Source organism: Rhea americana, unplaced genomic scaffold (assembly GCF_003343005.1).
Source record: "Rhea americana isolate MKP2758 unplaced genomic scaffold, rheAme1 scaffold_14, whole genome shotgun sequence".
NCBI lineage: Eukaryota > Metazoa > Chordata > Aves > Rheiformes > Rheidae > Rhea > Rhea americana.
In genome coordinates this window covers 7,309,269-7,334,260 of record NW_028185483.1, presented here as the reverse complement: position 1 = coordinate 7,334,260, position 24,992 = coordinate 7,309,269, and the positions used below count along the sequence as shown (strand labels likewise).

At 36.7% G+C, this 24,992-nt stretch overlaps 1 protein-coding gene across 2 annotated transcripts in view; it reads left to right on the top strand.

Annotated features, from left to right (window-relative positions):
• The window catches only part of PLOD2 (procollagen-lysine,2-oxoglutarate 5-dioxygenase 2), a 37,567-nt gene extending 13,892 nt beyond the window's left edge, over positions 1-23,675 (top strand). Inside the window, exons 8-19 of one of the 2 annotated variants that reach the window (XM_085298644.1) lie at positions 3,744-3,869; positions 5,498-5,619; positions 12,718-12,822; positions 14,391-14,516; positions 15,761-15,902; positions 17,139-17,201; positions 18,788-18,901; positions 19,291-19,356; positions 20,247-20,351; positions 21,275-21,421; positions 21,633-21,758; positions 22,924-23,675. In XM_085298644.1, the coding sequence (XP_085154770.1) occupies positions 3,744-3,869; positions 5,498-5,619; positions 12,718-12,822; positions 14,391-14,516; positions 15,761-15,902; positions 17,139-17,201; positions 18,788-18,901; positions 19,291-19,356; positions 20,247-20,351; positions 21,275-21,421; positions 21,633-21,758; positions 22,924-23,079 (1,398 nt within the window). In that variant the 3' untranslated portion in view covers positions 23,080-23,675. The remainder of the gene's footprint in view (positions 1-3,743; positions 3,870-5,497; positions 5,620-12,717; positions 12,823-14,390; positions 14,517-15,760; positions 15,903-17,138; positions 17,202-18,787; positions 18,902-19,290; positions 19,357-20,246; positions 20,352-21,274; positions 21,422-21,632; positions 21,759-22,923) is intronic. The other variant, XM_085298645.1, reaches the window with a different exon arrangement.
• The last annotated feature ends 1,317 nt before the right edge of the window (positions 23,676-24,992 follow it).

Here is a 24,992-nt window from a genome sequence, read left to right as displayed (position 1 = left end):
CAGCTACTTGTAACATGATTACAGTTACTGGTTCCAGAAAGGGCTAGAGGAAAGTCACAGCACTTGGAATTTCTATTGTTTTACCTTGTGAAGGGTGATACAGAGATTTATATTGTTGTATGTGTAAACATATATCTGTATAATAGATCTGAGGTAAAAAGGTAAAAATTGAGGTCTGATATCAGTTCACAATATTTAGAATTTTCRTAGTATAGACGCATTCAGGCAAACACGCATGTGTGTATCCAATTTTTAGGAATTTATTTTGCTCTTTGGCTCCAAGTATGACATCTCTAATGTCCTTACACGTTTTCTAGTTTGTACCAAGTACATTTTAGGCGGAGTATATGCAAAGATCTACAGTGTGAAAATATAACACTCATACTTAAAAGGACATTAAGATTTTTCTTAAACTATTCACAGGCACTGTATGTTTAGTTTCTGTTCTGTAGTGAGGGTATGAGRGGAAGGCTTAGGGGGTCATGAAAAGTGGGGATAACTTGAAAGAACTAGTGGGTTATGATCCCTGTGACTAAAGGACAAAGTGAAAGACTTTCTGGACAATAAGCAGCTTATGGACTTGGATATAAATTCAAAAAGCCATTGCTGGAATTGTGATGACTTTCAGCTTCTCTTCATCTGTCTTTTAAAAATTATTTTGCTTTAAAAGTATATTCTAATGATGTTCTACTGAAATTATGGGTGTTTGCACTCACGAGTCAACTTGTTTCCTCAAGTTAACTTTAAGTTAATTAGGTTTTTCGTAATTGTGTGGGCAACTAAAACACAGTTGGAGAGTAGTTAAAACAAGTAATGAGAAGTAACTAGCAGTGGTTTACTGGGTAGCTTCTATAACTTGAAAACATCTTTTTGGAAGCTGTCTTCCTTTACTATAATTCTTTGGACTTCATACCTCACTTATTCTGCCAGAAGGAATAGCGAGACTTTTTCTTGGCCTCTGTGGAAGTGTTTACTTTTGGCTTTTCTGAGTACAAGTGATATTTCACTTTCTGAACACACTTTCTGTTCAGGCCTGGCTGGTTGCAACTCAACAGGAAATCTTTCATGAAAAGAGCAATACCAGTTGTGAATCTTTACCATGATCCTTGCCGTATTGTTTTATTTAACTTTCTGCATTGGTGTGCTCCTGTCTTGTGAGTGTTTTTTTCACAAGCAAGTAGGGGGATCAAATTTGTTGATGCCAACTATGTTTTAGAGTTTCAGTTGCTTTAGATAAATTCTAGCATGAATAGACACGATGAGCTTAGGCATTGCCKTTTTAATGTTACGGATTGGGCACACCTAAACTCTAATGCAGAACAMGTAGAAGAAGTAATAGTGCTTTCCGTCCCGGGCACGGGCGTATCCTTCCTTCCKTGTCGCCTAGGGCTGGGGGCATGCGAGGCAGAGGGGCTGGAAGGATTGCCGCGGTTGTGTGTAAACTGCTCGGTGATGGATGAGCAGAAAAGCTGAAGGTGTGACCAGGGGCTCGCTGTGGGAACGCTCGCAGTAACCAGGTTCTGCTGATGTTAAACAGCCCACGTCAGCCTCAAATTCGCTCATCGCTCAGAGCGAAGGAGCGTGCTGGTAAATAAATTGAAGTGCAGAGTTTGACACAATGCATGTAAATTTTTGCCACTCCCCCCCCCCCCCTTTTCTTGTTTTCTTAACTAAAACCTGAATTGGATTGGATGACAAACATAGTGCCCCCTACAGCTGCTGCTTTAAATCTCWAAGTTTGTTCCTGGTCTGGACACTTCCTGTTGCAGAATGGGAAGAGCAACCTCATTTCAACCTCTCGCTTCCCTGGCAAATCTCATGGAAAGGGCTCTTGGACTTTGTCTCAAAATAACTACCCAGAGGGGTATCTTGTATTTTTCAGAAAATTGTCATATGCTTGACTAGTGCTTGCGAAAAAGTGAACTTGAAAAGGCAAACATACGGCCTTCGTGAAAATGAGAAAACGTCAGATGAAACRTAACACCCCACTGCAGACTGGGTGTTCTGGAAAGGTTTTTGCTCAGGCTGAATTGGGAAGAAGCAAAATCACAGATCTGATAYAGTCAAAATACTGAGTGTTGAAATTGTATGCTTTGATCTAGATTCAGGTTATGCAGTGACAACCGTTTATACTATAGTGACTCAGGGTCTAGACCCATGAACTTTCTGCTTTGAGRAGAAATCCTGGCAGAGCAGCTCTCGGGAATTTGTACTCTGATGTTTTAAACGCTATTTTCCTTTGATCRCACCCCTGAGATTTTAGTCTATAATGTTGAAAATTGTCGCCAAGCAATTCATTTCAGTGTATGAAATTAGTATTAGTATTAGTAATTCTCATTACTAATTGGTCTTGATCAGCTGTTTTGAAATTATCAGCGTGCCTGCACAAACRCACATTAAGTTTGGCGAGTAAGTTGTGAGCAGGAGGTAGTGTGGGTAAACACTGGTGCTTAACGTTTCYTATCTGATATATTTGCCAGTGTGTTTCTGGATTTGCTATGTAGACACTGACTTGGTGAAATTTCAGCATGTTCTGAACCTTTATCCAGACACTTTAATTGGCTTTGACTCCATTAGGAGAACCAACTTTGTGCTCACCTGTGGTTTCTCTCTAAGACTCTTGCAGTGAGTTAGAGATGTTTATACTAACTGTCTGCTTTARAGCTGGGGAAAAACTAGTTTCGTTTAATCAGTATATTTCCTTGTGTAGGGAAAGAGGCTTTTGAAGGCTAAGTTTTTTCATCTCAAGGAATGTAATAATACATTTTAGAAATATGTTCAAAAGTGCTGACTACGCTTGTTTAAGTGGTGCTCACATTACTGAGGGATTAATACCCAGGAATATATTACCCAGGGATTTGAAAGATGTGAATTAAAAAGAGAACAAATATGATTTACAATATAAGCTGTATACGACCTCTTCTCGCCACGTTCTCATCCACTGTTAATTAAGTCAGTATGGGACTTTTTGTAAACTTGTAAATAGTGCATGACTTGGCTGCTGCTGTTACCATTTGCTCTGAGCAAAATGTTGCTGTCCTAAACTGTGCCAGTAACTAGTGCTGGCTGAACTTGAAAGTGTGTTTAAAGGACTAAAATAAGGTGGGTAAAATTTCAGTATCCTTGGCTACGAGGGGAGATACTCTACTCAGTTCATCAAAAGTCTTGATAAAATCAGTCAGTAGGGAGGTATTGCAGAACTCAGTGGGYGACACGGAAAGGGGGAGTTAGTGCATATAGAAGTAAAAGGAAGGATATGGCAATCTTTGACTTAAAGTACRGTTGAGAAAATATGTTGTATTTATTATTTAATTACTTTTTAAGAATAGGTCTTTTTTTTTCCTTGTTAATTACAATTTAGTATATACGATGCTGCGTTCAAAAATAATGAAGTTGCTGTATAGATTTAGGTGTATTTCCTAAACATTTTTTTTGCTATTTTTTAATATATATAAGAACTTAAAAACCTTACTGTATTATTTAAACTGGCAGTTCATGTAGTTGAAATTTAAAGAGGGTTCTAGCAATTGTGTGTGTTATCTTTGTGAAGTTGAATAGAGGATACAGATATGGGGGAATAGCGCTTTTGGATTAGTTTGGTTTGTTTGTTTGGAAGCTGTGTGGCCTGATATAGTTGTATTAAAAAGCAACTACTCTTGTGCTGTGATAATCTTGGAAAGGAGACAAGTCTTACCGGTTGTGTCAAAATATATATATAMATATTTTTTTATTTTTTTTTTTAGGAATATCCAAAGGTAAAAATTGGTGTTTTCATTGAACAACCCACTCCYTTCCTCCCTAAATTTTTAGACAGACTGTTGACTCTGGACTACCCAAAAGAGGCACTCAGTATCTTCATTCATAATAATGTAAGTATTATATAACTATAGTGCAAAGCTTAATTTTTAGAAATTATGATATGAATGAACGTGTATGCGAGGGAAAGCATATGGATTCTATATATGTACACATTTAAACTGCATAGGAAGAGTTTATCTTTCATAATACAGTATGTGGAAGTGGGAAAAAACAGAGTAGTTTTATTAACAGAACAAAGTTGAATGAAATTAAAGCAATGCTTACTAGAGTCTATTTATACAAAGTGCTTAGATTCCAGTAGTGAGAAAGGTTGTATTTTAAAGTGTGTGCTTCTGGGAAAAGTATAAGTTGATATAAAACAGTAGTTGACACTGGATTTGCTTTTCATCTTATTGAGGTGCCAGTGCATTTTCCTTTCTCCTGATGCTTGTGTTGGGTGCCRTGGGATCGAGGGGTGCGTCCGTGTGTGTTTTGAATGGTAGCACAACTGTGTTGATTTTTTTTCCCCCTTTTTTTTTCTTTTTATCTGAATGTTTTTGAAGTGTATTTTTTTTAATTACCTACGGACCTGCTGTTGCTGAGACTTTGCTGTGGACAGTTCAGCAGCACTGTAACGTAAGCGAGGTTACAAATTTGTGCAGGTCTTTGAAAGACTGAGCCGTAAGAGAGAGAGCAGGAAAATATTATAATTCTGTCCTTTCTTATTAGGCATACACTGCTATTTATATCATAGCACTACAGCTCTGAGTAATGGAAGTAGAATTGATCTTTAAGATTTTCAGTCTGTTTTTGTGGAAGGATGGTAAAGGAATAAATATGATATGCACATAGGAGTTGTAGGCTTTTCCTGCTAGGTTTCATTATTTCAGCCAGAAGTCAAACAATATTTGAAATGAATGTCCTTTTTATTATAGAGAGGGGGAAAAAGAGTTGTTTTCAGTTAGACTAAAGTCAGCCATAATATGCACAACAAATGGTCTGGAAGTACTGCATGCTGGTGAGGCCTCTTAAATGAGTGGTTGAGTATGTAGCTATCAAAGGAAATAGTCACTATAACTGGATTTTAGAGGAAGTTAATATTGATTATTTTTATTTGATACTTGTTTGAATATTCATAAAAATTTTGTTTTTTTAGCAGCTTAGAACAAGGTAATAGGCACAAACCTACCCCGTACCCTACCCATCTCTGCCTGTTCCGGCACAGTCGCCCTTTTCCCTAATGACACCAGCAAGTTTCTTCGCTTCCTTTTACTAGCAGAGGCTCAAGCCTTTCCAAATCTCCTTACTGGGAGTAACGCCGAGCGCGATTTCCCCCCCAGCCGGGACACGGGGAGGGCGGCCGGCCGGCCCCGTGGTGGGCACTGCCTGGACGTGGCCGTAGGACGGGCTCCGAAGGACGCCGAAAGATGCGTCCTGAAAAAGCGTCGTTTGGTGACTCTTTCATCGCTGGTCTGGAAGCACTGCCTTGGTTTGTGCTGCTGAAGTGGTGGAGTCTTTTGCTAAAATTTTGARTGGAGAGGCTTGCTTTTGGTGATAGATGTACTGACGCATCCACAAATACTGTGTTTGCCATCTCTTTGTTTAGAATAGAATACAATTTGTACTTGGATGCTATATTTGTGATTTYGCAGCAATTTGTACTTTTCATTTACTCTAAACAATCTTAACTTGATTACAGGAGGTTTACCATGAAAAGCACATCAAGAAATTCTGGGAAAAAGCCAAGAACATTATCAGAAATATAAAAATTGTTGGACCCGAAGAAAATCTGAGTCAAGCAGAAGCCAGGAACATGGGAATGTAATTTCTAATTTATGAATTCTTTATAACAATGCATGTGCTACTTTTTTTTTTTTTTTCAGCCTTAATGTGTATTTTTCATCTTAAATGCTAACAATTTTGCMTTTTAAAATACAAAAGTGAGGGCTTTAGTAATGAAACTAGCACTAAATGTAAAATATGAACACCTGAGTGTTTGGTGGTTTCTGTCCAATATAAAAAGCTGTTGGTCATTTGTAAAAACTTTTCTTTCTGGTTTGGGCCACTCCAGTGGCCTGTCATTTTGCCCACTRATGAAGGCACAGACAGTAGTAGACTATGAGGAAACAAAGGAGATGCCAGATTATTCTTGTATTTGTACTAAGTATAATGTATGTTAAAACATCTGTCACGAGCGTAAGCTCCCTAAAGTTTAAGTATCTTTTAAAAAGAACAGTTTACAAACAAAACACGATACAACACACCAAACTTTAACACAGTTCGTGCGGCACTTATGCATAACAAAAGTTATAAAAATGGGTGGAGGTTGTTGTGACTAGAAATTYCGATTGCGCTGTAGTCTTGAAAAAATGTATTTGGTGCAATTTTTGCATCCTAAACTTTTTTTAAGCTAAGTGTTCACAGAATGATTTCCTAGGGTAAAATTACTTCTTGCATTCAGTAATTCAATATACATTTAACACCTGCACTTTCTCTGTCCTAATTCCTCCTCCCCTTCTCTTGTGGTTTTTTGTTTGTTTTAAATATAAAATAAAAATAACATATGGTTGGAGCTGGATCTGGGCATATGGGTAACAGAATTGTGTTGCTTTATATGGTTCAAAGAGACAGGAATCTCCTTTAGAAGTACTCTAGCAGAAGTTTCTGCTTTCCAGAAAAAGAAGTTGCAAAAGCAACTGATTTCATCCTTATGGTCTGTCTCACTCTTTTCCTTCTACCAGGGAGGAGCTACTCTCCCTGTATACCCATGTTCTTGCTTATCAAGGGATCTCTTCTTCAGTGGCAGCACACTGGCTGGTATCGTGGAGCATCTCGCAGCTCTCCTAGTAGGTCCATCAACCAGATTATGGAGTTCTACAGACCAGGATCCCACTAAGATTTGCTGCGGCCCTTGGGCAGGCTTCATTCCTAGACGGTTCTTTCGTTAGTCTTTTCGCCCCAATCTTCCGCTAGCGATGAAAGAGAAGTTACGTAAGAAGGCCCTTTTCGTTCTTAATCTGAGGTTAAGAACATAACGTAGACAGTTCAGGGCATCARCTGAAAGAACGTAGGATTAATCCTGAGTCTTTGTGATTTGTTTGAATGGGGTTTTGTTATGCTGAAGCCACAGGAAAACTTGTATTTGGATGAGTTCCAAGCCTCTCCCAAAGCTTTTCTAGGAAACATTACAGATGTCTGGTGTGGGAGTATTAAGTGTCCATTCACGTGTTTATGAAGCAMTCTGTCTTTGTCGTAGTCTCTAAAGCAATTACATATCATATTTGCAAACTTTTTGAAGGCGTGCATCTTATCTGTAGCTGAGGTGGAATTTCTGGAGTTGTCTTCTTCTCTTTTTGTACTTTGCTATATAGACACCATAAGGCAGAACTTTCAGTGTAACCTCTTTCTATTTTTCTGTTGTTATTCTCTCTATATATTTCTATTTCTTCATTCATTTAATCTTCTATTTTTCTATTTCTTCGTTTCAGTGTAACGAATTTCTATTAAATCTCACCAAAAGATCTTTAAAGTTGTTTTCCTCTTCTAATGGTACCTACTTTTTTTATAACATGGTGAAGGCTTTTGATGTGATATGCTGTCTTTGCAGCTCTGCAGCTAATAATAGTAATTTAGATAAATGTCTGCATATATCATATATCTGCATTTCAAATTCTACTGTGTAAGACAGAGATAAATCGTATTTGTGATGTGTACCAACGGATAACCATATTTATGATCGTATGGATATAATTTGACTCATGTTGCTTCTGAAGAGCCTCTTAATTAGAGGTTCTGCCCTAAAGAGAAGTGTAGTGTATTGAGAAAATGTGAAGCGTAGTGCATTTGGAATGAGACAGTGCCAAAATACTGAATCATACATAAATCTTGAGCGTTAGTTGACTCTTTAATGTGGACAATTTTGCTGGCTTCTTTGAGTTCCACATAAGCTCAAGGATAAATGAGTTTCAGTTCATCTGCCTGCTCTCTTACATGCTGTTGGTCTGTTCTGCTGCCTTTCTGGTTATAATCAGCTTCTCTGGAACAACTAGATCTTTCTCTTCAGCAAATTTAACTTAGAGGCATGGCATGTTCATGGAAAAGCCAGTTCCTGTGAAAACTATCTGCTTTCAACCTTCAGCTGGCTTCCAGAATAACCTCACTTCTTTCTCACTAATATTGCAGTGGGAATAAGTTGAAAAGAGTTGCATTGAAGATTCAGTTTCAGTTTAGTGGCATGCTTTTGTATATATAATACAATTGGTCTGTTTTCTCTTTACTTCATTTTCTCTTTTTTTGCCTTAGTAAAAAGTGGTAATATRTCAGGATGAGGTTCTCAGTAAATAAGACTGTCTTTTATGTCAATATAAATGTGAGGGAAAATAAATTCTTTTTAATTTGACCTATAACCATGTAGCAAACTTCTACTTGCCTCATTCACATGATAAAGAATAATTGAGGCATTTACTTGTTTCTTATTGATGTGAAAAGCCCCCTCCTGAGCTTTTGTGATAGGCTGACAGCTGTTGAAAAAGACTCTAAATTGTGTACTCAGCAAAGACTTGATACAAATCAACAATATCGGCAAATAGGAGAGCAGACTTTTCCTCATTATGGGCTGAAAGGGGAAGAACTAGAATAAAGAGAGGGCAAATGAAGTAGGACAAAACCAGGAAAGTTTAGTTGTGCATTATCTGAGTAGTCTGTCTGCATGTGCATCCCTTGGAGATGCTATTAGTGTTTTGTGTCTTTTAAAGCCTTTGTTTGCAAGAAACTAATCAAAGTTCTTAACAGTCAGTTTTTTTTTTTTTTTGCCTCAATTCTAATTCTTTAGGAAAAAGAAATAGCTCATCTGAGTTCATCCTTGTGTTTTGTCTTTGCTGAAGATAAGACTTCAACCGGCTGTTACAGCATGTTCTATGACAGAAAATGCAAGATAACTGTATGAAATATATTAAGCCATAGCAGAAGATGGGAAATATAAGAACTGATTTTATTCATTTCTTTATAGAATTAAAAATTCAGAAAGTTTATTTATTTCAATATTTTTCCCCCTAAAGCACTTGCAGACTTTGGGTTTAGTTTTATTTATTTATTTTTWAAAACTATTAGTAACACAATTAGTTAAGAGTTTTYTGAACTTTTTTWAAAAATGTGATTTACYCCAACTTTTACTGGGAATGTGCAAATTTTAATGAAAATGTAAAGTTAAAGCATTCAAAAGTTTCAGGAAAAATAGCAAAAAGCCCAGAATCAGTTTGCCACTTGGTAGACCTTATTGTTACATTTGAGCTGGAACTGACTTTAGGTTTCCTGTGTGCTTCTTGAAAATCAGCGGGTATTAAGCCAATCTTAGAGCTCCCATTTCATATTGATAAGCTATTAATTGGAAACAAAAGGACTTCTTTRTAGTTCTGCAAGTAGGGCAAATGTCTTGGCTGTGATTAAAGGCTGAGCAGGGATTTAAATCTGTATCCCCCATATGTCATTTGATTTGGCCTGGATACTTGGAKTTTCTGGAGCTGATTCTTTTTTGAACACTTGGGAAGTTTTGAGTTTCAGCCTCCTGTGGAGCTGGGAGCATTCTGAACTTTCTAGGTGTTGCAGAATGTAAAAGCCTTTCCCACCCCTATCTCATTTCAGTAGCTTTGGGATGTAGTAACTGTGATTACAATAGTTTTGCACTTGAGGCTAGGTAGACTTTAGTACTTTATCTGTTTTGTGGCTGTATTTGTTCACCGGCAGTGATGGGTGGCAGAGCTTTGTGTATCCCGTTCTGAAAATAGCAGTGACTATCTCTAGGCTACTGAGACTGCAAAATGTAATTCYAAATGACAAGCAGTGTCACACAGAGTCTTCCGATTAATGCTGCAGGCGTGGGTCTGAAGCACCCTTTTTGGAGAGATTTGTCAAACGGCCTAAGTGTAGCTCTCCCGTAAAGTGTAATGTCTGTGTCTGGGGTTGTGTTTTCAAACTGAGAGGCRTATAAAAATGACAAATTGATTAATTACAATTTCAAATCATGCCTGAACAAAATTTAAATGACTCAATGCAGAAGAAAATTGAGTAGATTATACTAGTGTTTTCCCCCACAAAGGACTTGCCCCTTTGAAGATGTCAGTGGAAAGTTTCCTGTGCAGAACAGCAGTGATGCTTTTCCTTTTTAGATGATCACTGTTCTACRTGGACTAAAGGTTTAAGGAAATTAAGCATCACTGTATTTGCAAATTACTAATTTCTTTCTCTGTARAGGCTAGCATACAATGTAAGAATCTAATGCATGAGCATATATGTAAGAATATAAGCATGAGAATATCCAGGATTATTCATATTTCCCTGGGAAAACTACCTAGCAGCAGTGAAAGCCTAAAGAAAAGAAACATGAAGAAAAGAAAAGAAAAGTAGTCTTTCTTCATTAATTTTAAGATAAATTTTTTCAGTCACTTTTCCGTATATYTGAAACAAACTATTTTATGGAAACTTCTATTTGTGACCTTCTTAAAGTGCAAAKGTAAGATTTATGCTTTCCATTTGACATGGTAACTTATACCTAGAAATGCAAAGAAAATGATGATTAAATATGAAGTTTTCCTGTTCAGTGATCGAATCTTCTGACTGAATATGCTGAGTAAAAAGAAACGGAAAAAAATGAGTCAAAGCAGGGTTAGATTAGCAGTCTTGATATTTTTCTTCACCTCTCCCCACTGCCTGACTTTTAAATATAGTTTTTCTTGTTTGTAGATGTTGCAGTTGAGGCTTTAACGTTGTGGGTGATCTATATTACAGCTGAATTTCCAGAATATTTAAGGCAGTAATGGTTTTAAAGAGTTCTCARTAGATCAATGAATGATCGAGTGCATCTTATGCTAAAACTTTTCATCTAATACCTTGTGTTTTGGGTTAATATGTGAATATTAATGTGAAAACAGAAGGATTTTCAACACTAAACACATTTGGATTGGTTTTAATAGCATTCTCTGGCAGTGAATTTTCTTAAAGAAAAGGTTTGGTGGGGGAGTTGAAGGACCATTCATTTTTAAAAAGAACAACTTAATTTTCTGGTTATGTTTGCCTGTAACAAGGCAAACAAGTATATATATTTATACAAATAAGTCTATTCCATTTATTTTTTCACATTGTTTGTAGTTAAAAACATGGATTCCATCATATTTTTGTTAATAGCAGAAGGGTTTTTTTGCTTCTGGGGAGATCTTGGCTGGGGTTGTCACAGATGGAACCTCAGGCAGGGACCGCATCTCACAGAATATTTTTTAAAGCAATCTAACCCTAATGCAAACTGCAATATAAAACTTGGAGCACTGCTAATAACTGTGGTTACGTTAATGCTAAAGGTATGAGTGGACTGTACACAGGATTTCTCAAACTTTGGACAGAACAGGCTGCTAATGGAAAACTGTGGCAGATTTTACCTTCTTGGCTTTGTTGTGCAGCAGTGGAATCTGCTGGTTTCGGTGGGGGCAGTTATGTGAGGAAGTGCTGGTCAAGGCATCACGGTTACATGAACATGTCTTCGTAAGACAGAAGATTGTCAGTGAAGGAAAGAACAGACTGACCAAAAATTTAGAGTGTTGCTCCAGCAGACATACGGCCAAATATGGTGCTTCCAGTACAGTCCAAGTCACCATTTCTTCCATTTTACTGTTTTACAAATTTGGCACAAATCTCTCTTACATCTTCAGGAGTAGAGGTTGAAGAGGAAGGAAYGCTTAAGTGTATGGAATAAAAAAGCTCTGCCTTCCAATGTGGTCTCAACAGTGTCATACCTCCAAAGTCCCTTGAGCTTGACAAGGTTTGGTAAACAGAAAGACCCCAGAGGCACCGACACGTAATCCTTGCAGGAGACAGGCTGGGATGGCTCGAGGGCGGTGGCGAGGCAGAGGGAAGGGGAGCTGAGGAGCGGCAGGCAGGCTGTCCCGCCGGCCGGCGTCTCGGCTGCGAGGGAGCGTGTCGCGTCCCAGCTRCGGCTGTAGCACGTTCTACCTTTTGTAGAAGTACATTTGATTTACTATGAACTCTCACAGTTCTGTTCGTGTAGGAAGCTGTATTCGTTACACCAAACCTTGGCCTAGCGAGGGTACCCTGGCAAAAGCACAGATACTCAGGTTTACTCTTTGTACACATGAACTCATGTATTTTACTGGGTGTTTAGTTATAGCAGAGTGTCTTTTTCCACTTGGTGGAAATTTTCSCTTAAAGGGGAGGGAATCTGTGCAAATAGCTTATTTTTCTGAGATCAAAACCGCAACTGATAGGAACTGCATGGAACAAATGAAGTTTCTTTTTATTCTGATTTCCATGCACCATCCCTATGATTGTCTTGCATTCCTCTTTGGCAACTGTATTATATCACAAAATGACYAAGAAAAGCTCTCTAAATACATATTTTTTTTCCCCACTTTTTGTCTTAGATATTCTGTAAGGATTCAATTACTGTTGCAATCGGCAAATTGCATCTGTAGCACCTTTGGATAAAGGCAGCCCCATGTTATCGGCTGTTATGCAGTTATTTACTAGAGAAGATTATATTTCACACTTAACTCACTACTACTGGGCATCTACCCTCATAGCAGATATGCGAAGTATTGACTTGATCTCCCTGTSTGTATTTGGCTAGKGCAGGGCACAGCTGTTCTCATGGAACTTGGTGAAGGTCACTTAGCTTCTTAGAAGAAAAACTGGTTTGTATCTTAAAATCTGCTTTTAGTGTATCACACTGTTGTAATCTAAAATATCTTTCTTTTACTATGCTACATTCCAGAGGGCTTTTAATGTAAAATATGACTAGGGTTAGGGTTATATGACTTGGTTAGCATTTTTCTTTCTTTCTTTTTTTTCTATATTTCGTCCTCTGTGAACCTTCATAGACATGTGTGAGCTAACCATTACTTTTTCTCTTTTTAGGGACCTTTGTCGCCAGGATAAAACATGCGAATATTACTTCAGTATAGACGCAGACGTTGTCCTGACAAACCCAAAGACTTTAAAAATACTGATAGAACAGAACAGGTATAGTATATCTCCTGGCTTTACAGAATTCCTTCCAACTTAAAAAATGGGTACCCAGAAAATCCTTTCATTGTTCCATTTCTCAGCATGGCATTACTGTAGGAAAACTCAGATTAATTCTCTCTGTAGATCTTTTCAACCTTCTACAGTGGTTATTTTACTGTAACTACTGCCATTGACTTCCCAGCTGAGGAACCATTGTGTTCACCTTTGCTATGCAGTAGTAAACTGAACTCATTCAGCTGTTCCAATGGAAAACTTTGAAACTAATCTTGCATGCTTTTTAGGTTAGTGTACCTTTATTTGGGTACGTTAAAACAAAAATGATCATGTCTCATGAGAAAACTGTTTCAAGAAACAAGATCCTGTCTGTTCTTGCAGAATTGGACCCTCTTGTTTGCCTGCAGTGTTTGATTGCCATGGTTAATAACAGGCTTGGAAGCGAGAAATGCTCAAAGTGTTTTGTTTTTGTCAAGCAGCAATTCCTGATGTGAATTTCAAATATGTGAAATTTGTTCTGAAGACAGCAGTATGGTATAAATACTTTTTTATGAGATCAATCAAGATCTCAAGGACTGATGTTTCAAAGTTAGTCAAACATAAAAAGAAAAAAATGTTTAGTTTATTGTTGGTATTGCAATATTACTACTTTGTTTTTAAAATGAAAGTGAATTAAAAGATTGGATTTTTTTTTCTTGGAGCTGAGGCAGCTCCATCATTCTTGCTCTAAAGACCAATTTCTCTTTGTATTAAATTCTCTTAAGTCAAACTAAGCTGTGACTTCTRACCAGTGGCAGCTGTAGGCATGTGGGACCTGCCGTGCATGACATGCTGTGCACACTGTATAGCAGCACAGCTGGAGGATGCCTCCTCTGCAGGTGTGACTTTGGTGTTTGGGCCTTAGTAACACATCTGGAATATCCAGTGCATTGCATGGGAAGATGAATTATCAGTGTCTGTATTAAGCTACTGCTGAGAAGGGATAGAGTTTAGGTGAAGATGCAATTGCCAGTACTTTATGTAGTGTTCTTTATAAAATTTACTGTTGTACAAAGAGAGGATAAAAGCCAAATATATGACATGGAAGAGGCAGAAGCTTTGCAAGATATATCTACCAATAGACAGTCTCTGGAACAGAAGTTCCCTTTTCTTCTTTTTCTCTATTCAACTTTGAATTTCCTTTTTGACTTTGTGTTAAATTTTGAGAAAGCTGGAATAATTCAGATTCATGAAGTTGCACTTGCATCTGTTGTTCTCTGACTTTGTGATGCTTTTTCTATCATTATGCCATGGGCAGTATTTTTTTTTTTCCTTTTGATTGACTGAAAACCCAGTTGCTTCTGATTTACAGGGAATCTTTGATTCTGTTACACTGATGTTGTCTTTGGGCAGATGAAGGCTTTGATGCTGKTTCCTTCGAGTTCAAGGTCAGCGTTGCTGCTCTAATATTTGACAATCATTGGATTACAGAGTTGTTAAAATACTAAAGTGAGGAAAGYGTATGTAGTTTGACACAGAGACTAAGTATTGCAACTTGTGTTTTCTTATTATTGAATGTCATTTCACAGAAAGATCATTGCTCCGCTTGTAACTCGGCATGGGAAGCTTTGGTCCAATTTTTGGGGTGCTTTGAGCCCGGATGGCTACTATGCTCGATCAGAGGACTATATTGATATCGTCCAAGGGAACAGAGTGTAAGTAATTGTGGGTTAAAGTTTAAGGTCAAGGCACTCATGTACTGTTATTAGGAACATATTCTTACCTTACTTTCCATACAGTCTTGTATTATTTTGGAAAAGCTTATGTTAGTTATGTTGTTTAGCTTTTTTCATTTCATAGATACGCTTTCATTTTCCCTTCGTTTCCAATCCACAGTCTGAAATAGAATAAATAACAAAAAGTTTAACACAGTGAGCTAGTTTTTGTAGTGGGCACAGTCGTTACTGGTACTGCTCTGATTGTGTCTGATTACTCTGAGTGCCTAATATAAAAAATGGCAAAACAAAGAAATAGTAAAGCAAAAGGGTTGTAGTTTCTGTCTATGTCCCAGGAACCTCAGTCTAAAGGAGTCATTTGAGGCATGCATCAAATGGCTGCAAGGACTACTTCATCTCCTCTGGACAAATAGAGTATTTAGTCAACACATAATTGAACGACTGTAATTTRTTTGTTAATGTCTTTCTTGTGTGTTATGTCTGGGGTCTTGAGAAATATTTTGTATCACAGCCTTTTAAGTTACTCCCTCCACAATCAATGTGATTTAAGCTTATCTAAGCTTGACTTTCACATGCAGTGATGACTTCTTTTCCTTGCCCTGAAAAAACAGAAAGGTCTGGAACAGACTGTTTGAAYAGGACTGGCTTTTTTTGCACTGCACTGAAAGATGTGCTCTTGGTTTGGGAGACTTGGTGTGGGGAAGGAGGAAAATTGGCAACGCATGCATTGTACAACAGCAATGCTTATTTGTTGATATTGGCCCAACTCGCATAAATATATGGCCTGCTGTAGACAGTGGTATTTGTGTGAGAAGGTCAGACCAGCTGTGTGAAGCCTCAGTACAGTGCTTAAACTCATCTGAAAATCTGTTTCAGAATTATTTTCTCAATCTGGCAGTGTAGAATAATACTGTAGTATAAAGGAATTTGATTGATAGCCTTGACTATACAAACATGAAGTACATTTGTAGCTAAAACTTAGAGAATTTGACTTTTTCCCCTTTTCATGACAGCACTTCATAAAAATTCAATTACTGCCTACGCCAACATTTGGGATGTAATCTCTTTATGTCCAGCTGTAGTTTTTCACAAGTATTGGGAACCGTTCAGCTTCATTGCCTTGAAGCTTACTTTATCTTGTCAGTAAATACAGATGCTAATTTAATAAATACACAACAAATAACAGCTTCAGTGACTAAATTATTTCCATGTGTTTATTACAGAGGAGTATGGAATATTCCTTATATGGCTAATATATATTTAATTAAGGGACAAACTCTCAGATCWGAGATGAAGGAGAAAAACTACTTTATACGTGATAAGTTGGATCCTGATATGGCTCTCTGCAGGAATGCCAGGGAAATGGTAAGGTGTATCTATAACAGCTTGCTTTTAAATAGAATACACTCGGACTGCTTTGTGTCCTGCTACACTTGACTGCTTCACTTGATTGATCTTGGATTTTGTATTTTTACTTCTAATTAAAAGTACTGGCCAATTTTTGTGATATATTAGCGCTTTAGGTATATTTCTTTAAACTATTGACAAGAACAGAGTGGAGTTTTTTTCTAAGGCCAGTGCATTGGTGCACTGACTACATGATGTTTTTTATTTAAACATGCTGAAAATTCCTATTGAGGATAATATATCTTGCTTGTTGACACAACCTCAATAGGATGAAAGACAGCTCAACTTTACCCCTGCTGTGTATGACTTTAAATTTATCAATGCATTTAGAGCTACTCTGCTATCCACGTTTTTATACAATATGGATCTTCTAGCAAACTAAGTTGGAATATTTAACAGTTTTATAGCTGAGTAGATATATTTTAAGCTAGATGGCAGACAATGTTGATATAAAAATCCATAGTGATTTATGAAATACTATCTATCTTATTAGGGGGCATGGACTCATTCATTTTCTAGATTGATTAAAATTGTATCAGAAGTTTTTGTTACTTGCATTAAGCTGTAAGTAATAAGAGAAAATGTATTTGTACTGTAAAAATGTGAATATATAAATCCACATTTCTACTGATATTTACGCTAGTTTCAGCACAGAAACAAATAAGAGCTAAACCAGACCTATTTCCAGACTTTGTAGCATTGAAAAATAATTTTGCTGAGTTGAACAAGAAAAGTTGGCAAGTATTAATTTTTTTTTTATTCCCTCATAACAAGGCATGATTTCCTTTGTTTGTACTGATTCTTCAGAACATCACAGTCAAATTCTTTTGTATTCAAACCTTTGCAGCATCAGTTATGGCAAACCTATGCTTCCCGTGTGCTCGTTAAACTAATCTGACTCTGTGGCTCATCAGAAAATTGCCTTCTCTTTTTCTCTTTCTCAGTCTGTGCTGCAAGATGGTCTGGTACTTGCTTGTTTTTGTATTGCAGCAGATAAGAAGGGGCTGGTGGAAACAGCTTTGACATGTACATTATGAGCTTTGCTTGGAGATGCATGTTGTCTGTAAAGGCATATCAGCTTTTGGTCAAAGGCTGCTACTTCCCTAATATAACTGTGGGAATCTAATAGTACTTGGACAAAGAGAAAGCGACTTTGTATCAGTCAACTGATGTGATGATTCTCCTTCATTTTAGACTTTACAAAGGGAAAAAGACTCCCCTTCTTCGGAAACATTCCATATGCTCAGACCCCCAAAGGTGTTGCTTTATTTTTTTTTTTTTAATTCATTAGTTATTATTACATGCAGTATTATTCTACCACAGGAAGATCCTTCTCTGTCCACTTAATCTCAGCAMAATACTGCTCTAGCTTTCTCTTCAGTCTTCTAAGGTTCAAGTTTTCACCACGGACGCGTTCTTCATGACCAGCCCAGAACTTCTTAGAGATGCTTGAGGTTCCCTCAGGGAGATTTCTCAGTACTTGCTAAGTCCATGTCCTTTTGAAGTGTATCAGCATAAGCATCCAGTGCTCTGTCCATCAGTAGCTAAAATTGGTTCAGCAGCCCAAAGAAGGAAGGAGAGGAGCCTTGGCAGTAAACTACGATCATGTGTGCRGCAAAGTTGCTTCTCACTCCAAGTGCATTGATTTATCCCAAATGTTCTGGCATATTTCCAAAGAGGATAAACTTTTCAAACGATTTTTTGTACAGATGGATTTTCCCCCATCTCTTTGAGACTTATAGTGGTATTAAATTAGAATAAAACTCAAATCACTAGCAGGTAAACCAGGCCCAGTGACAGCATAGGGCAGGTGTGAAAACTATGTAATTTAAAGCTGTTTTTCTTCTCCTGGACCCTCCTTATTCTCCCTGCTGCAGCTACTTAGTAATTTGGTAGGGGCCCAAAAATGGGCACATGTTTAGCATAATCATTATTATTCTGACAATTTAACTCTTTTTTCAGACAGAAGCATAGATAGAAGTAACAAAACATCCAAACGGGAATGCCTTCATCTGCTGCAAATCTAAAAGTCACAAATGATTCTAAAATGAAGTTTTGATCTGAAAAACAGTAAAATAAATTAAAAAAAATATAAATTTCTTATTTGAAAAAAATATTTTCTGCTATTATTTCTTATCAAGAGTTCTCTTAGTATCCTCTGTTGATAGCTTGATAATAGAGCCATGTCTCTATTATCTTAATATTTTGCACATACTTTGCAATATTTGCTCAGCTGTTTTGTACCCTAATCTGAATCTTACYGTGTTGTATTTGCCAATACCTTTTTATTTCAGGCCGATTCACAGGATGAATCATGTAGTTAATCCTCTGAAACACATTTCTTGCTCTGATTTCCATTAGTCCTTTCTCTGTTAGCTCATTCTTTCAGATTTTAATCAGAAACTAAACTTCAGATGATGATTTTCTTGTGTAAGTGTTTTCAGTGTGAGAACAGGTACTTCCAGTTTGTTAAACACTTAGTGTGGTCTGCTTTAGATTTTATGGGGAAAAAAAGATATATTTTACTTTCTATAACTGTAGGTAGTTTCGCATTATAAACAATATGTATTTGGTTAATTTGCTTAGAAAATAAATTCAACTAAGTATTTATTAAGGAAAAAAGTACAAGCACTACACTGTGATTCACTACACTGTGATTAGAATCAACCATTTGAAGATTTAAGATACTGAGAATTAAAAATGAACAATGCACATGTATAATATAAATGTACAAGTGTGTGATATTTCACAAAACAAGCGCAGGCATAAACACAGATATTTTTAATGTCGTTTTTACTGAAATAGACAATTTTGCTAATGATAATTTTTTCTGTTTGGTGTAGGGTGTTTTCATGTACATTACCAACAGACATGAATTTGGAAGACTTATTTCTACAGCCAATTACAATACCTCCCATTACAACAATGACCTCTGGCAGATATTTGAAAATCCTGTGGTACGCATCTAATTATTCATAAATAATTATTTTATTTTAAAAAACTATTTTAAAGTTTTATCTTGTTAAGGACTTTAATGGCATTTGGCTGGAGAACATCTGGTTTTATGATGCAGTAACTATTGATCATGTTCTATACCAGCTATTTAAGCCAATGACAATGTATCATATCAGTAAACCAATGACTTGAGTAAGGAGTTGGAGATACAGCCATAATGTAACAGGTCTTGTGTTTTAGAGATGATGGGATCCAGTTCATTTAGGGATATGAGAAATGTTTAATTTTGTCATGCTTTCAGTACAGCAAATGAACAGAATGGCTATTACTTTTTCTATCATTTTAAAATGGAACAAGTGAGTTTTTAATGTATCAAAATAATCTTTTTCAGGACTGGAAGGAAACCTATATAAATCCCAACTACTCCAAGATCTTCACTGATAATATAGTAGAACAAGTAGGTATAAATATTATTAGACTGCTGTTTTGGTCTGTGGCTGTATACCTTTTGAAGTTTACAGCAGAGCTGAACTTTTGCACTTCTGAAAATTGGATGAGAGTAGTCCAAAAAAGAATTGGTAGATTGCTCCAAATAATATAACTGTCTAAGTAATTTCCTTCTCCAAAATGCAATTGTAGTTGATTTGGAGTTTGTAGTTGACGGATGTGTTTTCCCGTATCTAATAACGGCAAGCTCTTACAGGAGCTTTTCTCTAGGTGTGCCTTTTCATATGGATTCTCTAAGATCTAATACGTGTGAACCCAGAAGGAAGCTTTTCCTTCAGCCTCACTGGATGCTTCAGAGGTCTTTTTTTCCTTTGTCTGGCTGCTTGCTTTCACATAACTGGACATAACACTTTTAAGGTCTTAATCATTGTATCAATGGTGGCTGATGGRTTCTATGGCAGTTAGGCACAGCAATTTAATTAACCTTTCTTAAGAAAYTAGGATAAATTGTTCTCACGTTTAAAGCCATGTTATGTTTGAAAACTGTTTTTCTTGTTAGCTCATACCTAGAAGGCCAGAGTTATCATTTAGRCCAACCAAGGCACAGAATACTTAAATATTTGAATATTCAAGAATATTTGGGTACATAGTCTGTTCATTGTGGGTGGTGACATACAGTGTGGCTCTTTGTTCTTCCAGAATGAAGCCAAACTGTGGTGTGGATCAAGAGAAATTATTTAGATGTATCTGGATTATGACTCAGAACAGAATTACTGATATTCTTTAGTGATTCAGAAGAGTGAAGAGGTCCTTGGCATGAGCTTTTTAGTTGTTGAAAATAAAAGATAGCAGTAATAACTTCTACTGAAAAAAAAAAAATCTGTATTCCTTTCTTAATAGCCATGTCCAGATGTGTTTTGGTTTCCCATATTTTCTGAGACTGCCTGTGATGAATTGATAGAAGAAATGGAACATTTTGGACAATGGTCTGGTGGAAAACACCAAGTAAGTGTCCGCCTATATAAACAAGATCTTTTTATTAAGAGAGTAAATATATAGTAGTAAGCCATAGTGTACTACAATTCCAACATTCCAATAATTGCTAATGACCTAAGACATCTGCCTACAGTATAAAATGYTTAGTTTTGTCCAGCATGTAGTTTGTTGTTTGGCAGATTTGGAGACATTCCTCAGTTAACCTTGAAATAGTCAATTTGGATGCTAGCAGCAGTGTAAGTGCTGTAGCAATGCAAATCCATGATGTTCATAATTATTTAGAGAAGTTTTACTCTTTTATCTCTTTAAGTTCTAATTTGTCAGACTTGTCCCTCTAAAGAGTCACTCATAAATGTAATGAGCTATTGTGTTCGTGTTTGCACAAACCTCAAGGTGTTCATTAACTGCTGCTAAAGTTAGAGTGCTAACAGGAAGGTTTGTCACATTCACAAACCTGTGTCCTGGAAACAAGATGAATTACAGCCATCATGACTTCACTGTAGGAAGGAGCTTCCAAAAAGCCTTTCTAACATACTTTTATCTTTACATTATTTTAATATATTTATTGCCATGGCAAGCTGAAGGCTTGTGTTCTGATGATCCGATATAAGTTGAGTTGCTTAGTTCCTTTTATATCACAGTCATTAAAACTATTATTTAACTTAGGCTTACCTTCATGAAGTCCTTATAAATGGGCGACACATGCAAATATTGACTCACCTTTCTAAAATTTTTCAATTTCTGTTGTTACTTCAGTATTTCTTTCCCCCAGCAGCTAGCTGTGAAATTAATGTGCAGTGAGCTCAAATGTACCCGCTGGGGCAGAGCACTGTTGTAGTTTTGTGATTCTGCAGATTTCAAGCCAGCATGTGTGGAAGTGCCAGAAGCATTCCATGCTCTTATTTCAAGGCTATTTATGGTGTTCTCATTAGGACAGCCGTATTTCTGGAGGTTATGAAAATGTCCCAACTGATGATATTCATATGAAGCAAATTGGACTGGATAATGAATGGCTGCATTTCATAAGAGAGTTCATTGCACCAGTAACACTGAAAGTCTTTGCTGGTTATTATACGAAGGTATGTGTTTAAAACTGTTGCAGGCAATTATTGGATGAATGACTAATTTAAGTATTTTATCAAATATATCCTATCCTATTTGGTTGGTGAGTTTGTGTGCAACATAGCAATAATTGCAAATAAATGTTGTTTTGTTAATTCAGCTCTTATGAACAAAACCCCATGTGTGACTTGGAAGTCCACATACTGAAGTCTGTATATCTTGTTTCAGGGCTTTGCTTTACTGAATTTTGTTGTAAAATACAGCCCTGACAGACAACGTTCACTCAGACCTCATCATGATTCCTCTACGTTCACAATCAACATTGCTCTCAACAAAGTAGGAGAGGACTTTCAAGTAAGTTTGCAACTTATTTATTGCAATAACATGTCTTCTGAGTGTCTAACATTTGTTTCTACACTAGACCTCAACTTGATATACTTACAGACTGTGTGGAAGAGGAAAATAGAGATTGAAATATTATTGCTGGGTGTTTTTTCACAAATATTAGATTTGCACAATTGCAGATTGCAGCATCTGTTGATGCAATCAAACTGTATTAGGCAAATCATTTCAGTGGAAGCCAATGGTGGTGGAGGGCTGGGTATGAAAGCAAAACTTTGGACATACGAACTCTTTCACTTTCAACATTTTGGAAATGCTTCATTCTTGTATTGTGAAAAACAGGTTTTTAAAATTATTTTGTATAGTCCTAAGTTGATTGCAGTGGCTTCTTTTCTTTATATAACATGCTGAGCAGGGAGGTTGGACTAGATGATCTCCAGAGGTCCCTTCCAGCCTTACTGATTCTATGATTCTATGATAAAATTGTTTTTTCAATTGTCTCCTGTTTTAGTTCAGCCACAGAAACAACATATTCAATCATATTTCTCTCTCTCTCTCTCTCTCTTTTTTTTTTTGAGATATATTATTTCCTGCTTAACTATTGAGTAGTTCAAATAAAACAACCCTCAGACTGCAGAGGTAGAAAGGGCCGTGGAAGTAATATCCAGCCTTGGCTAGTAGAGAAGCTTGTCCCGTTTTACTTATTTACACTTACACTTAACACCCATGAGTATATTCCTCAAACCTCTGCCTTTAGAAAATACTGCTTCTGTTTGGAAATAACAGCCAGGAGGACATTTAAGATTTATTTAAATGCTGTCCTAGATAGAGATGCTGTGTAGGAACAGGATCTATAAACATGATTTGCTACTCTCTGATAGCAACTGTACTAATGTTATCAAAGGGCTGTTCAATAATATATGTCAGAATTGCTGCTTGAATGAATTGCTATTCAGAGAATACTGAAGCAAAATGAGGTGAAATCTCTATTACTGTAAATGCATAGCTCTTAAGTACTGCTTTGAAGATGAAACCTTGTTAGTATGGATAGTAAAATTTATTTATTGTTAACAGCCTATTAATAATAGCAGAATATCTTAAACTTTGGAGAAATGAAAAGGAACCTATTCAAGAATAATGAAAGGTAAAAGATCTTCCTTTTAATCTTTTGTTACAGGGAGGTGGATGCAAATTTCTTAGGTACAACTGTTCCATTGAGTCCCCCAGGAAAGGATGGAGTTTCATGCACCCTGGAAGACTGACTCATTTACACGAAGGACTTCCTATCTTAAATGGCACAAGATACATTGCAGTATCATTTATTGATCCTTAATTTTATTTTTTTTTTTTGCCCTCTTCAGTGCCAGTGTTTGATTCTTTACATAAAAATTTATTTATAGTTTTCTTCCAGAAGATGGTGAAAAAAGAAACTTTTAAGTAACTGCTCCTAGACATCAGGATTACTTTAGGCTAAAATAATTGGGGGTAGGGAAGGAAAACTGCTTTTAAWTTGCTGGAGATTTTTCAATATCTGCTCTGAGCCTTAAGTCACAAAGTAAACATGTCCTGCTTATTTTTTCCATTCTGCTGTCTTAAAGAATGGGTAAGGAGGAAAAAGCATTTTATAATAAATCCATTTCTTTGTTGCAAGAAAATCCTAAATACAAAATTATTTAAAGAAATTATTGTGGTTTTTATTCAGTAAAGTGACACAGCTAAAGTTGTGTGGTCTGTATCTTTGGCAACAGCCATTTAAAAAACCACAGCATAAAAACACCATCAAGTGAATCTCATACACAGTTGTTGAGGTTAAGCAATAATTCCATGTGCTGGTATATACTTTACAGAACGTCTCAGTAGCCTTTCTTCTTAATTCATTTTAAATATTGAAATGTGCATCTTTAGAAAAAAAATAAAATTCATTGCAGAGATGGACTAATGATATATAATTTGACAAAAAAATGGTTTTATCATTTGCTTTAAGAACTCATCCTGTTAAAATTTTCACTTTTCTTCACCAAGTGTCCTTCATTTTAAATGAATTATTTTTCTAAATATGTATTTGAACCCAACTAATACTGGAAATCTGATGTTTATTTTCAGAACACTGGTAAATTTTAATATCAGGATGTTTTATAAAGACAATTTTCTACTCTTATTTAAAATTACTTGAATTTTGTATCAGGAAAATGAAATTGTGGAAGTCTCTCTTTTAAAACTAAGGGTTTTGACTTGCAATTTATTTTAAAGAAATCCATCTAAATATTCCTACTGTATCTACTGTTTGTAATTTAAAGAAACTTGAAGCAAACTAACTCAAAATCAAACGTGCCAAAATGCACAATGTGTTGGAAAAACTTGTGAAAAATAAAGGGTAATTTTAAATTAATACAACAGGTTTTACTTGACTGCCTTAGGTAGCTGTTTTGCACATTGATGTTGTCCTTACAGAGATTATATTTACGGACAAATAACTTGAAAAGGTATTGTATAGATATTTTTATTGGTAAGAGTTTCTCTTTGTGTTACCAGTTTTCACCTTATTTTTGTTTACTGTTGAAATTCTCTTTTGTGAATTTGTGCCCATGCACAAAAACTCGCCTTGCATTACAAATTCCTGCAGCAAGAGGCACGCTTGTCGTCTTGGGAGCCAACCTTCCTTTTTTATATCACAGATGTTTTTTGGTGGTCTGAACAGTAGATCGCTTTCCACCTGCTAATATCTGAAGAAGTTTAAATCGCTTTTCCTGCAGAAAAGAGCTAAAAAGATTGTGAAAGAATTCAAAGTTTTTTTTTTGTTTTGTTTTGTTTTTTTTTTTTTTTTAATCCAAAATAAGCAGGTTTGCTTATTTCCCTGTTCTGTTGTTTTGAGATTTAGGGAGTAACTGGGCTGAAAGTCATGCCGAAGCAAATACATGGAACTTTGCATATTGTAGTGAAGCGGGGTGGTTTGGAAAGGAATGGCTTCGCCCAAGAAAGTCGTTGCTTTTTCTTTGCATTTCTCTTTCTTTGCTAGGTTTTCTCCGTTTCACGTCAGTATTTTTCAGATCGATAAACGTGTCCCCCGACTTTATGTGCCTGAAACTTTGCACGCTGGAAGCCAGCCCTGTCTTGGTGAGCTTCCCCGCTGGGCAGCCCCTTCCCTCCCTGCGGGCCGGAGGCAGCCGCTGTGCGCCGCCCTTCCCGGGAGCCTGCCTGTGGCCCGCTGGGCTCACTCGGGACGGAGCAGCCTCTTCACCGCGGCGT